The 14,077-nt window shown below is 47.3% G+C and overlaps 1 protein-coding gene across 1 annotated transcript in view; it reads left to right on the top strand.

Moving 5' to 3' along the window:
* The window catches only part of LOC139047078 (calcium-activated chloride channel regulator 1-like), a 189,937-nt gene that overhangs the window by 144,902 nt on the left and 30,958 nt on the right, over nt 1-14,077 (top strand). Inside the window, exon 12 of the mRNA XM_070521028.1 lies at nt 12,417-12,687. Within this exon, the coding sequence (XP_070377129.1) occupies nt 12,417-12,687 (271 nt within the window). The remainder of the gene's footprint in view (nt 1-12,416; nt 12,688-14,077) is intronic.

Raw genomic sequence — 14,077 nt, 5'->3', positions numbered from 1 at the left:
ATCAAAACAAAATATGAAACAGCGCCGTCATCTACATCGCACAAGGAAGCCACGATAAAGAATAACTTCGGAGTGCCAATCCCATGATAAGGCAGTTTCTTTGTCGAAAGAGAAACTGAGGCTTCACTGATACAATAATCACCACGCTTCTTGATCTCAAGCGCTACCAATATCTCCCTTGTCAGTTGATCATCAGGTCTGTTTAAAACACAGGTTCTATCAAAATCTGGAATGCACTTCTCAGCATTACAATGAGCACTTATATGACCGGAGAGCTGGTTTCGATCTCATATCGATGCTTATGCAATCTGTCATTCAGACATCTGCCCAGGTGGCCTACATATGATGAACCACACGACAAGGGAACCGAACAAAACTAGTTTCCTTAGACATCCGACATGTTTCTGCCAATGTTTTTTGCGCACACCTGTTTATTTTGAGTTTTATTTTCAGTATTTCATCATTTTTTTTCAGTTTAAAACAGCCTTGCATCGTCTAATCCTGACTCACGAGCTTCCGGATGATAACTGTTTCAGATTTTTAGGTCTAGTGTTCACTTTCTCATCGTGTCTTGTGTGCTGGCAGTTCAAGTCAAGGGCTAGCAAGCCCATCCACTCAAAAATGATATAGAGAGGCTTCATTCAATCATGTCTAACCAATGCACTCAACAAGTCATGTGTGCATCGGCTGCTAAGCAGTTTTCGTTGTCAGGTCAGCCGCCTCAAAGGGGCAAGTTATCCTCACCATGTGATTGTATCTGCTGGAGAAAAATGCTCAGACAGCTCAAGCAACCTAACGTTGTAAACCAGGGTCGAGCACGCCCTTCTGAAACCAGGTGTGCTATCATTCCATATGTTCACGGCATATCTCACCATCTAAAAGAAGTAGGCAAACGAGCCGGTGTTCGGGTTTCATTTTCCGCTCCGAAAAGTCTTGGTTTGATGTGTGCCAAGGTGAACGCAGGACATCGGGAAATTAACTGGTGTGAGCAAAAAAACATGGGCAGAAACATGTCGGATGTGTAAAGAAAGCAGTTTACTCAGTTCTCTTGTCGTGTGGTTCATTATATGTAGGCCAAACGGGCAGATTTCTGAATGACAGATTGCATGAGCATTGATATAAGATGGAAACCAGCTCTCCAGTCATAGAAGTGCGCATTGTAAGGCTCACAAGTGCATTCCAGATTTTGATAGAACCTGTGTTTTAAACAGACCTGATGATCAACCGACAAGGGAGATATTGGTAGCGTGGTGCTGATTGTATCAGTGAAGCCGCAGTTTCTCTTTCGACAAAGGAACTGGCACATCTTGGGATTGGCGCTTAGAAGTTATTCTGTATCGTGGCTTCCTTGTGCGATGCAAACAACGGCCCTGTTTCTTCTTGTTGTTTTGATCCTTGACAGCAGCTATACATTCCATTGTCAAGAAATAACAGTCAGTCGTTAGTGACCCTGCGTGGCTGTCTCGCGTCTCCTTCCTTCATCTGTTGTTTTATTTGACGCCTTCTTTTGTAATATTTCGTATCGCCGTCGCATCGCCCGCTTATCAATATTTCACAATTTTTTTTCCCAGCCGCTCGCCATCGCACCATACATTTCACCGCCGGCACGAACATCACATCGTACTGGTCAATCATGAAGTGTCGCTCGCCCCAAAACACGCACTGTCACTTTTTCGTCCTCCTTTTTCGCTCGTATAGTAGTAGACTGGAACGGGCTACCTTACGACATCACTGCCATCACCAGTTCAGCTGCATTTACTGAAGTGTCAGCGATTCTCTCACCCTCATTAATATTGTTTTAACTATTGTTGTAATCTCACCCCTTATGTAATGACCCCGTGTGGGGTCTTTAAGGAAATAAATAAAGAAAACGAAACCCTTGCGCAACCTTGCACAGGCGTTTCTTCTTGAAGCATTTCAAGTTGCTTCGCGTGCCTCGGATACACCACAATGCAAGTGATGCGTGCCCTTATCACCAAATGGGTGTCAGTGCCTACTGCTGCATCGTGATCCCCGCGGCGGTAGCTCAGTGTCGGAGCGTAAACTAACTTAAATCTCGGAGGCAATGTCGGAGGCCGTGGCCCTGGGTGCCGCCATGATAGCGGAAGTGGTCTGTAGCGAGAGCCAATAGGCGCCCAGGGGAGATGTCCGCATAGGCGGCCCGGCAAGCCGGTGGCGCACTCCCGTCATTGGGTCTTTGCGTGCGGCTACGCCGATACCATCGCAAGTTATTGTAGTTGTGTGCAGCCACCTGGCGCTCCACCACCCGTGTTCAGCCAGTTCAACTGTCCATATTACGACACCCCATCGGATATGTCGCCGACATTGCGCCCGACGACAACTATCCGCCGTTCACCTTCTCCACACCGTCGCTTACAGTCACCCATGCTACCGCGCCCCGTAACTTGTGACGAGGCAAAGTAATCGTCGCAGTGCGAGATGCATGGACAGCGACACCGTCGAAATGTGAAAGTCCTCAAACCTTTCCCTCCAACGTAATCAAAGTGTTTGTTAACGATATTGATGCATCTGTGCTCATGCACACAGGCGCCGCCGCATTTGTTAAGAACGCTAAGCTTTGCCCTTTCAGAAAGTCACGACCCGCCTTTCTTGACTGTCCCTCCGCACAACCAGTGCTAAGGACCCAAACATGGTCAATCAACTCGCCTGTTACGCCCTCGTTCGCCCGAATGCTGACGCCCAAAAGTCGGATGGTGTAGCAAAAGTCGATTCACGTCCAATCCGCACGCGCAATCCTATTGGGCGATGCGACCTGTTGACAGCTGGCAACCGTTCGGCGGAGCAAAGTGTTCAAGCTTGGCAGCTACTTTTGACAAAATAGATCGTTTCCTTTACGTAGACGAGGCGCTGCAGCAGACGACACTGGCACATTGTTGCAGATGTGATTTCATGTTTCCGGGTCACGGTAAAAATGCCACTCTAGGCTGCCACATTCTGTTCTGCAGCCCCACATGTTGCATTGGCACCGCGTCATCCCTCTGCAAAACACTGCACAGTCATCTTATCTGGGGCACCTTTTACAGATGTATTGCAATCGCATCATCTCGCAACATGCAAAGTATTCTCGGATGGTTACTTCTAGCGCGCGCTGCCTTGGCTGATTGAGCAAGACCTCTCGAATTATCCAACGTGCTGCGTTCTACGACACGCGAATGTGATAGCATCGCCGGAAGCGATTCGTGAGAAATCGCTGTGTGCGGCGCAATGGCGCAATTTCTGCAGTGCTAGGGACAGCTTGCAAGAATACGGAACACAATCACATCGGTCGCGAAATACGGCTGCGTAGGTCGCCAAGACTCTTTGCCACTGAGCGCGCGTGTGAAGCTCCGAATACAGCTTGCTAATATGCTTGCATTTGCGCACTCATGTCTTTTTTTTTACTCTGCACTTGTATGCATGAGATGCCTTTTCCTTTTTTTTACATATATAAAGCCACCAAAGATGAGGCATCACATATGCATATTAGAATACTTGCTGCTTGTAAGCTTTCCAAACAAAATATAACTTTACATGGTGTGCTCAATGATGAATGTTGTGTGCGAAAATGGTGTGCATAAGTGGTTAACTTCATGCAGCAAGGAATGGAAGCTTAAGCCGTGAGTGTACAATTCATTATGATCGGCATAAAAGCAATATGTATGTATAGCGATTATCTTATGCAGATATATACTCATGAGATGTTTCCAAGGGGAGTACTCATTTGGAAGCGAATAATTTATATTGCTGATAAAAGAACCTATTTTGAGTGAAATCGAACAATTGCATTCTCTCTTGCTAACCTGGATGGCCAATGTGTTGCCACCTTACTATTTAACATACCTAATTTAACATTTCAACAATGTACAAAACATTACCAAAGTGCGCAAAATTAAGCAGTACCCTCGCAAGCACGCTCCGTCTCTCACCCATGGCAGCAAACAAGGATCTTCGACTTGAGACTGTATGATTATGTCAGCATCATACACGCATGTTCTATTTCGATTGCTCTACACATAAAAAATAAGCTCACTCAGGATGCACATAATGCATGAACTATTGAAACCTCTACTCAGGATACTTGAATTAGTTGGGCGTGGGCTGCATGTTGTTTATGTATTCATGCAGTAACAACCTTGCTAGATCATGCACAGCCATATTTTAGGAAAACGAAAAATGCGTAACATAAATAGCTGGCCACTGCCTGTATTTACTTGAAAGCAAGCGGAGATTACCAAGTGCAGCTTAGCAGTGAGTTCAGTGACCTCTTGTGGTGTTAAAAGGTTGATGTAGTTAGAAGTTGTGCGTTTCTCTATCTTAATTAGGAGCCGTTTTAACATGCGCATGACAATAAAATGAAGGCTCATATGGCGGAAGACAGGGTCACACAAAAAAGTAAGCAAACACTTATTGCCATTTTTTTATTTGCATAAAAAGCCAGCGAATAGTTCCGTAGGTTCAGTTTTGTGAATACTGCGCAAGGTGTTATGCGTAAAACTGAATGATTGTTGTGCTCCATTATATATTAACTATTCGGGTAGCCAAATGAATGATACCCCCATTAGCACTGTGAGATCACAGAAATTGGCAGTCATGAGGCCACAGTGGCTCAGCCTCTGTGCCAAATGTAAGATTGTTCCAGAAGAAAGCACGCATACTGGTGAATTGGGTATGTATTAGCATCTACTATTCAAATCCACACATCACAAGTAATCTTTCATTCCTTGACGCATTGCTCACCATTGTACATACCTTGTTTCAGCGCTGTGTATGTGCAGTCATATAACTTGGCAAATCAAAGTTGTAGGTTTTCAGTACACTGAAAGCAACTTTGCGTCAAGGTTATATAATATAATGATCCTACGTATGGGTCACCTTAGTATTATGAGTCGCTTTGTTTACTAGTTGATTAATGTTATGCCTGGACTATTCGGTGCCACTGGACAATGCTGTATTCCTGCAAGTGCTCTAGAACAGCTTCGCTATGGACAAATATCTCTTTACATCGTGCTTAAATTAAGGTGGTGTAGATTTGCTGTCAGAATGTGCTTATAAGCATAACTGCTGACCATTCAAAACTGTGCTCGAAATGTAAGGGTGGATACTCAGCTTTGAAGGTGGGGGCATTTTACATTTATAGTGCAAGGTTACATTGATGGACAGGAAAGATACCACACAAATGCTCGGGTTGTGACCTCTCAGTCACAATTCACGTAGTTCCTGTTCCTCTGGTTTGAGCGGTGTATGAAGGAGTGACGAAATTAAATGATGTCAGTTGAGAGTAGCGCCTTGCCCTGTCGTCTTTCTTGTGTCTGTCGTTTTGCGCTAAACAAAGTATTCAGGCCGATGCGAAACTGAGCCTAGAACTCAGGACGCCAAATACAGCCACCATGTATGACTGAAGAACAACACGTGACACTTCGACGAGCACTGGAATTCATTTCACTTGTACACAAATAATCGCAGCTGCATTAAGTATTTGACTGCTGGTATACTAAACACGAACTTTTATATCAGTTGTTTGGATGGCACCATCAAAAAGATCCCTCTTAATAATAAGCGATGGCAAAAGCTTATTAAAAAACTGCTGCACTGATGTAAAATATGCATTCTGGCATGCAGTGGATACAGTCCATAAATTGGTTTACAAACAGGTATGAAGTGCTTTATTTGCAACATGAGATAACATTTAAATATTATCGGCCGAATACCACATAGAACATCTTTAATGGGGTAAAGTTGATGCAACACATTACATTACATTAGAAGTGCTGTTTTGTTCACACACACATGCACGTAAATGCAAGCTACACATACATTTGTGTTTTATTTATTTATGGGGTTTTACGTGCCAAATTCACTTTCTCATTAGGAGGCATGCCGCGTTGGAGGACTAAAGAAATTTTGACCACCTGGCATTTGTGTTTACGTTTTACTGCGTGCATCAAATGAACCGCACAACCTATACTACAAGACATAAAGTGAAATATTTTTCTTACTACCAGTCTCATTCCTATTAGCTATGCAGTGCTTTTTTATAACATGCAGCAACTCAACTCCGTGCATAAGTTAAGCTGATGTTGCTAATACAAGCTAGACATGGGTGTCATGTCCAGAATATGATAAAATAAAGAAGTGCCTATGTATATGGGCCTAAAATTGCTGGTTTGACAATATCTAATCTGGCTGGGTAGTAAATTTGTGTCACAAAAGAAAAGCCGTATGGCTAGCATAATATAGGGAGCAGACACTCTGCCGTCAGAATCACTTGAAAATTTTGTCAGCAGTTCGTCCTCATTGGCTGGCTTCGATCACAACACTAATGCTGACATAACCGTGAAAATGTGTGTTCAGAGTAAACTCATGCCAGCCAATAGGCACGTTTTATATTGTGATAGCAGCTGACTTGTCAGGGGCAATGCACTGTGGCCATGAACATGCTAAAGAATGACATGAGACGAGGCACCCCTTTCCATAGTCTGGCAGCGCAACTGAAAACGGTTCAGTTAACGAGTGCAACTGTGGCCTGTGCAACATAAAGATCAGTGACATAGCACTTACAGCATCCAACATCCTACATTCACGAATGATAGCAACAGTAAGCTTGCACAGATAGATAAAGTGTACTGGAAAAACATTTAATGGACATACTTTGCAGGCCTAAGTTAGTGTTGTGCACAATATTTGGTGGTGATGGTTGGCGAAGTGAACACGTGGAAAGATAATAAAGCACTTCGCAGACCCATAATGAGGGCACTTGTGCCATTGACCACTTTACACTTAATGCTCCTGCCAAAACTGGTGACCCGAACGAGATAATCAAAAAGGTGGTTATACAAGTTAACAGCAAACTTTCGCTCACCCAATTCTGCCTGTATTAGTAACGTGACAATAGCTAGCCAGTGACGAAGAACACTAGACAAAATCTCTTTCACAAAGTTCTGCTGGTTGCTAGCAGAATATTATATAGTACCATACCTGTGACACTTACTAATCGTCTTACGTGTTCATTTTTACATTCATATTGCTTTTTGTCAGCAAACGTAACTTTTTTTACTTAATAAGCAGCAGCTGTCCAGTTCTTACCTATAACACATTCATCTACCATGCCACTGCTGTCTTCACAAACATTCTGTACTTAGTCACCAGTCAAAAACAAGCAGTAGAATTTTTGGCTACGTAACCCTCTTGCATCGCAAAATATAAAGCAGTGTACTTCGTTAAATCCAGAAATTCTTTCTATTCGCAGCACTGTGCATATCATAAAAAACAAGACGGCCAGAAATTTTCATTCAGGACAGTGCTGTCAGGCGTGTCCGCATTTCAGGACAGCGCTGCACGTCTTGACGCATGTTACTATTATGATGTTCCCTGCACTCCACCACAAGAGAACAACCTTCGAAAGTGTAGTAACAAATTCTGAAACAAACGATAAATGCAAGGGGCATAATATGCTGGTGTGATAGGACTTATCTACAAGGGTACGACATACGAAAACGTGATAGGCAACAATTCTGCACAGTGCACTTCTGAGCACACTTACATCACGCAGAATGGGCACTTCTACACCCAGTATTACTACGACACATCGAACATATATGTCAAGATTTGTAGCTGGCGAGCACACTTCATAGCAGCAAGAACACAGCTCCAACGTCGCGGTCGCCACGGCGCATCGCAGCGGGCAAAACGGCGCACACACAATGGCAGTGATAACGAGGCAATAAAAAGTTATCGCTACTGATCGTATCATTACTTCTGAAAGTTGCGAGGACTGGAGTTCACCACTTCGCCGCAAGAAACCGAATACACAGAACAGATACCAATCGCGTACGCTAGGTGCACCGATCGCGCACTATTTATTTCGCCAAGCCCTGAACATGTGTCCTGCTCAGAATGCACGTGTATGTGATGAACATCTCGTTCGCGACGCACACGCGAAGCGTGGTACAAAATCTCACAATGTCGACGGCTTAAAATATTTATTTCGATGCTCTCGTGAACCCAACACACCCTTCCTGCACTCCGTTTGTTTCTATCAGCGATCGCACGCACTGATGAGGCGTGGAAGGGTACACCGGCTTGCTGCCTTCAATGTCTATCTCTGTAGGTGCCAGATAACTCAAGTAAAAATCACAAGAAAAAATAGACTGTTCCTAGCTTATATAGCTCAGCTTAGGACTCGCGTTCCCGCTTCGCCTCGCTTCGAGCAAGCGCCATGTTTGCTGTGATGACGCCTGACACCGTCGGCCTCAGACCAGCCAATGAGAGACGAGTATGTGTGAGGACGGGAAAGTTGCAACCGCTCGTCTCTCGCCACTAGAGAGCCATCAACACGCGGGTGAACGAGGGCGGAATGGACGGGTGGATTGACCATGTTTGGGCTCTAAGCGCGTTCGCCCCTTAGCAGATTTGCACTCGTCGTGTGGCCACCGACGACGACCTATGCGCCATAGAACTCATAATCCTTGTGTTTTCATGACGTTATCCTCCGCTAGGATGTACTATCATGCTAAAATGCGGTTATTCGTTGCGCATCAGCCGAACTTGAACTCTCTATGCTTTTGTTTTGCCCCTCAGTGACAATTCCGCGCTTTCGGTGACACTACTTGTGCAATCCGACACACACAATTCTCGAACGTGTCAACGCTGGCGCCCATGACCTGCAGCGGAATCTCAAGCGCTGTTGAAGTACAACCTTCATCTGACCGCTTTCTAACTAGGAAAGGCCTGCCGATATCTTTTCCGACAGTGCACATCACGCAAGGGTACATCACAATCATCGCTTGCAACACGTTTGCATATCCTGTGCTGCTGCTCCCAGAGAAAAGTCTCGGCGATGTAGATGCGATCCAAGGCATTCAAGTTATGGACGCGGCCAAAGATTACTACTGTGCTAGCTCCAGTGCGCTCAGTACTTTTATATGTGTCCCCTCGTCCATTGATGTGTTCGCTTCTTCCATGGCCGAAGACGTTGCAACGGCCCAACGGTCTCAGCTTTTGTTCCTTTTAAAAGAATTTCGCTTTTGTTTCAATGTAGGGCAATCTTCCCTCGGACGGACGCCGGCTGTTGCACATCGCATCGATACTGGCTCGCAACGGCCATTGCGGGAATGTCCGTATCGTGTATCTCCTGCAGAACGTCGTATGATCAACGAACAAGTTGACATGCTGCGCTTTGAGGTGATACCACCTTGCAACAGTACAGAGGCATGCGTTGTCGTCGTAGACACGAAGAAAGATAGTTCCATGCGGTTCCGTACCAACTACCACCTCCTCAACATGATCACTAGCAAGAATTTCTACCCTCTCCCGCGCATAGGCGACACTGTGGACAATCAACAAGGAGCACAATTTTTTTCAATTTTAGATTTGCACTCAACGTATTGGCAAGTACCAATGCAAGACGCCGATCGGCCGAAGACAGCTTTTGTCACAAGTGACGGCTTTTGCGAATATAACTTAATCCCTTTTGGATTTTGTAATACGCCGGCAACATTTTAGCCATGATCTACACGATTCCACGAGGCTTTATATGGCACAAACTTGTGCTATCTCGACGACGTTGTTGTGCTTGTTCCTGACTTCATCACACACCTAGAATGAATCCAGTCTGTTTAAAAACATTTAACAAACGCTGGGCTACCAATGAACCTCAAGTGCCGATTTGCTGCTCTTCAGCTGACAAGTCTAGGTTACGGCGTATCCAAGGAGGGAATTCTCCGCGATTCAGCCGAACTTGGGGCCGTCATTAAATTCAGAACGCCAAGTTCCATCAAAGATTTACGCATTTTCATCGGTTTGTGCTCTTACTTCGGACGTTTCATTCGGAATTTCGTCGCCATCATACCGCCCCTGACAAAGCTACTTAGAAGCAACGGCTTCTCACTTCTTGTTCGTTCGAGCACGATGAGGCCTTTACAAAGCTGCGTCGTTTGCTAACGTCTCCACCAATTTTACGCCATTACAATCTGACAGCCCCAACCGAGGTGCACACAGATGCCAGCGGTGTTGGCCTCGCCTCAATTTTCACCCAGCGCAAATGAGAGTTTCCATAAATGTAGCGCCTTATGCAAGACGTACGCTTAAGGAAGCTCATATAAGTTGCACTGTGACAGAAAATGTATACCTGGGCTTCAACAAGGCTTTCACCAAGTTCAGGCCTTATATGTATGACCGTCGCTTTGATGGAGTTACGTATTATGATGCAAAATGTTGGTTGTCCTCCTTGAATGACCCCTCAGTCCATCTTGACCGATGAGCAGGACTACGATATCCGCGTGCTGCACTGCAGTTGACGCCAGCATTCTGACAACAACGCCCTCTCGCTCTCTCCCTTGCCTGATGACAATGACTTCTGCTCACTATCCCACTTTGCCGTTTCTTCGCTCGGTCTTGCTACCATCGCATCTGAGCAGCGAAATGACCATTGGAGATACTGCATTATAGAGTTCCGTTCTGGTCCATCACTACTACCAACCACTTGCACGTTGCGTCGTCAAGCTCGCCATTTCAACATTTGCGACAAACTGCATCATAACGCAGTTCGAATCCCGCCGAGCGCCAATGGGTATTAGTAGAAACTCGCAGTTTCCGTTCAGCCATATGCGTAGCATTTCACGCCGATACACGGAGTGTACACTCGCAAGTTTTCAAAAGTTATCATGCCTACGACATTCGTACTGTTGGCAAGGGATGTATTGCTACGTTGAGAAGTTCTCTCGCTCATGGCTCGACTGTCAGCGCTGGAAATCCCCACTCCTCCTCTCGCAAGCCGATCTGCTGCCTTTACCTTTCCCTACGCAGCCGCTTGGGTTCGTCGGCATCGAGTTGCATTAGCCCCTTCAACTGACATCGGCTGTCATCCGCTGGACTGCTACAGCTACAGCTGCACCGAACGAGGATCGGCGGATCAGGCAACGTCCGAGTTGCTAAGCTCTTCCAGGAACCCGAAGGCCACAAACCTGCCTAGCTTCCTGGAGGTACGCTTCGCGAAGATGTGGCAGACCGGGTGGTCGATACTGCGAGTTGTCGAGGCCTTGCAGGTACGAGAAGGCCCCAAACCATTCACGGAAGCACACCTGGTCCGGTCTTTCCTCTACCACGTCCTGATGCGTGCATGCAGCCGGTCCCCAGAAGTAGCATCTAACCACTCGCTGCCATTTCTCCGAACAGAGGCGAAACGACAGAGAACCACGCAGGTAGCAGGAATGGAAGATCGCACATGAAGATCCTCGTCGCTCGAACGGTGCCGCTTCCACGAGCGCCGATAACTGACCTCGAGTGACCATGAGGTTGTCGTCGTAACCGCCATTGAACTCCTCTTCATCGGAATTGCCATCGCCGTCGTCACTGCCACTGCCACCGGCCGGCGCCTAAGAACCGCTGTGACAGACCAAGACTTCGCCCTCTTCGTGCTCGGACGAGGACAACTAGCCACTCTCGGTCTCGGCTTCGCTACCCGACGAGCGATTCTTCCGAGCCGTTTTCTTCGACAGCTTGCCTGTGTGTGCCTTGGCGGCTGTTTTACCGTTAACGGTCCAGTCAGGACTGGACCACTGACGATGGCCCAGTCGGAGTCGCGACGATGCGTCGTCGCTCTCCGACGGCTCCGAGTAGCTGGACGCGGTCGTGCCACTGGGTTTGGCGTCATGCGTGGTATGCGTGCCTCTAAAACTTGTCGCGTTGATACAGTAACCGAGCAGGCAAATCCCTTCTCCAACGGTGTCGCCGGAAGCTTCCGTAGCCAGTAGGGGACTGCTCCACCCCAGTGTCCCATGCCATATCGGATGACGGTGACAGAGGGAGCTGTGGGAAGCGTGCCTGAGCGAACACCAGACATGTAGCTCGTACCGTGGAGATGGTGACGTACCAGGCAAAGCAGGCGTAGCTAGAGGCCGTGGAATGTGGGCAACGCCCGCCTTCACAAATACCACGGTTCATCCCGGAACAAAGGCGGTGTCCCACGTTGGGCACCACTGTGGAAACGGCATGGTCCCCCCAATCACACCAGTAAACCCTCGTCCTGGCCGGCCGCGTGCAAGAGTGCCCAGCCGAGCCTCGAGTCACTGCTCGCACACACGAGTCGCTTTGTCCTCCACTTCTTGAGATTATACATATAAATTCATGAAAAGCTCTGTAGGTTTCCGTGCATAGGTAGTTGAAGAAACGAAGGGGCGCACCTACAAAAATTGCATGTTAAATAATTAAACTTTTTGACCGTGGCATGGCCAAAACGTTGAATTATTAAACAGGCAATTTTCGTAAGTGCGCCACTTCATTTCTTCAACTATATATATATTGAGTTTGCGAATAGCGCAAGGCAGCAACGCTTTGTTCTACCTATTTCTTTTACTAATAAATTGATTGGATGATTGACTGCATAATTTATTGACTCATCGATTGATCTACTTTTTAAGCCGGGTACGTGGACGCTTCAAGTGGAGTGTTCAACGAAGGGTCGAGTCGTTATCAGCATGGTGGTCAAGTCCCAAATCAGAGATCTCAACAATGAGCCGATAGTGGCTTTGGCTGGCGTGGTGGAGAGCAACGTCAGCAAACCAGAGGACGCAATCATATTCGTTGATTTGGGCAAAGGAGGCCACGTTGTCCTGGATGCAGACGTGATGGCGGTGGTCCGCAACCCGCAGCGACTAAGTTGCCCTGTCCGCCTGCTTGACAACGGCGAAGGTAAGGACATGTCGGCAATTGCTTGCTCTGTTTAAACTCGACGGATAGCGTGACGCATTTTAAACGTGACTAGGCAATTATAAATGTGGTCCAGTAAATGTACAAGAAAAAAATAGTGCCGATAAAAAGCTACCAGTCTTCATATAATGAAAGGAGGACGTGTATGTAGGTACCCATTCACATACTTGCAGCGCCCCTAGAAATTTTCGGCACTAATCGACGCGAGTACCGGACCACTTTGATTCTGCTAAACGAGAGGATCAACGCATCCAGTAGAGTGCTATCTTGCATTTAATGTCTCGCAGACCCGGCACCCGATAAGGGGTTATCGCTCTTTAGCGCCTTATCCCTCCACGTCGAAGCATTATCAAGCGTGACCAAACTTACTACGCTGGCAGCTCCGTATGGCACCACAACGCAGACCGTATCTTGAAAGCAATCCGCGATGCCGACAGGGAGTTCCGACTGCTGATAGCTTGGCGCACTGCGTTCCCGCTGCTGGGTTAACGTTGAAGAGATACGCGCTGGTTCGTATCTCGAAAGCGATCGGCGAAACAGGCCGCGCGCAGCATGTGCTGAGAGCTCGGTGACCGATGCATTTTCGCCGCTCCGTTCGCTTTAAAACCACAGGCAGCACGAAGTCCCTCGCTGCTGCGGGCTCTTGGTTGAAAGTAATCGTCTTGCATGGTGGATGCCGGTGCGGACAGTTTTCTCGCTGGTTAAGCATAGCAATGTTTATGCGTTTGAGATGAACACCTTTGTACTCAGATTAAGGTGCCTGTTAAGAGCCTCTGTGGCAAAAAAAAATTGCCCAGTATGGTGCATATCATATTCGGATCCTGGTTGAAGCACGTACCTCCGAAGAGCAATTTTATAGATCACGCGGATTGTGCTGGGCGGCAACCTTTACGAAGTCAACTCTTACGTTGCGGCACCGGACGGAGTGGCCCGGGGCGTCATACATGGAATCGACCCGGATACCGCGCCCGAGGAGCTTATGACTCACCTAAGGGTTAGGACCCAAGGCGGGGAAATCGTGCAGGCCCGCATGCTGGGAAAGACCAAGACAGCCTTGATCACGTTCAGCTCTCACGTAGTTCCACGATACGTCTACTACTACGGAGGGGAGACCGAGTGCCACGCCTACAAGCCCACAAAACAAATCTGCTATGTGTGCCAGCGCATGGGACACCGATCGGACGTTTGTCCTACCCCGAACGTCAAGATCTGTCTCGCTTGCGGGACGCGTGACCCGACGGACGGCCACGAGTGCTCGCTCAAGTGCGCCGTCTGCGGCGAAGCCCACGCCACGGGGTCTCGCGAGTGCAAGCAAAAGCTAAAAAACAAGAGCACTACCACCAAGAAGCATCCTCCACCCGGAAGGAGGAAG

This window comes from Dermacentor albipictus, chromosome 6, assembly GCF_038994185.2.
Source record: "Dermacentor albipictus isolate Rhodes 1998 colony chromosome 6, USDA_Dalb.pri_finalv2, whole genome shotgun sequence".
In the NCBI taxonomy this organism is placed as follows: Eukaryota; Metazoa; Arthropoda; class Arachnida; order Ixodida; family Ixodidae; genus Dermacentor; species Dermacentor albipictus.
Note: the sequence above shows the minus strand (reverse complement) of the source record. Positions and strands in the feature narration are given on the sequence as shown.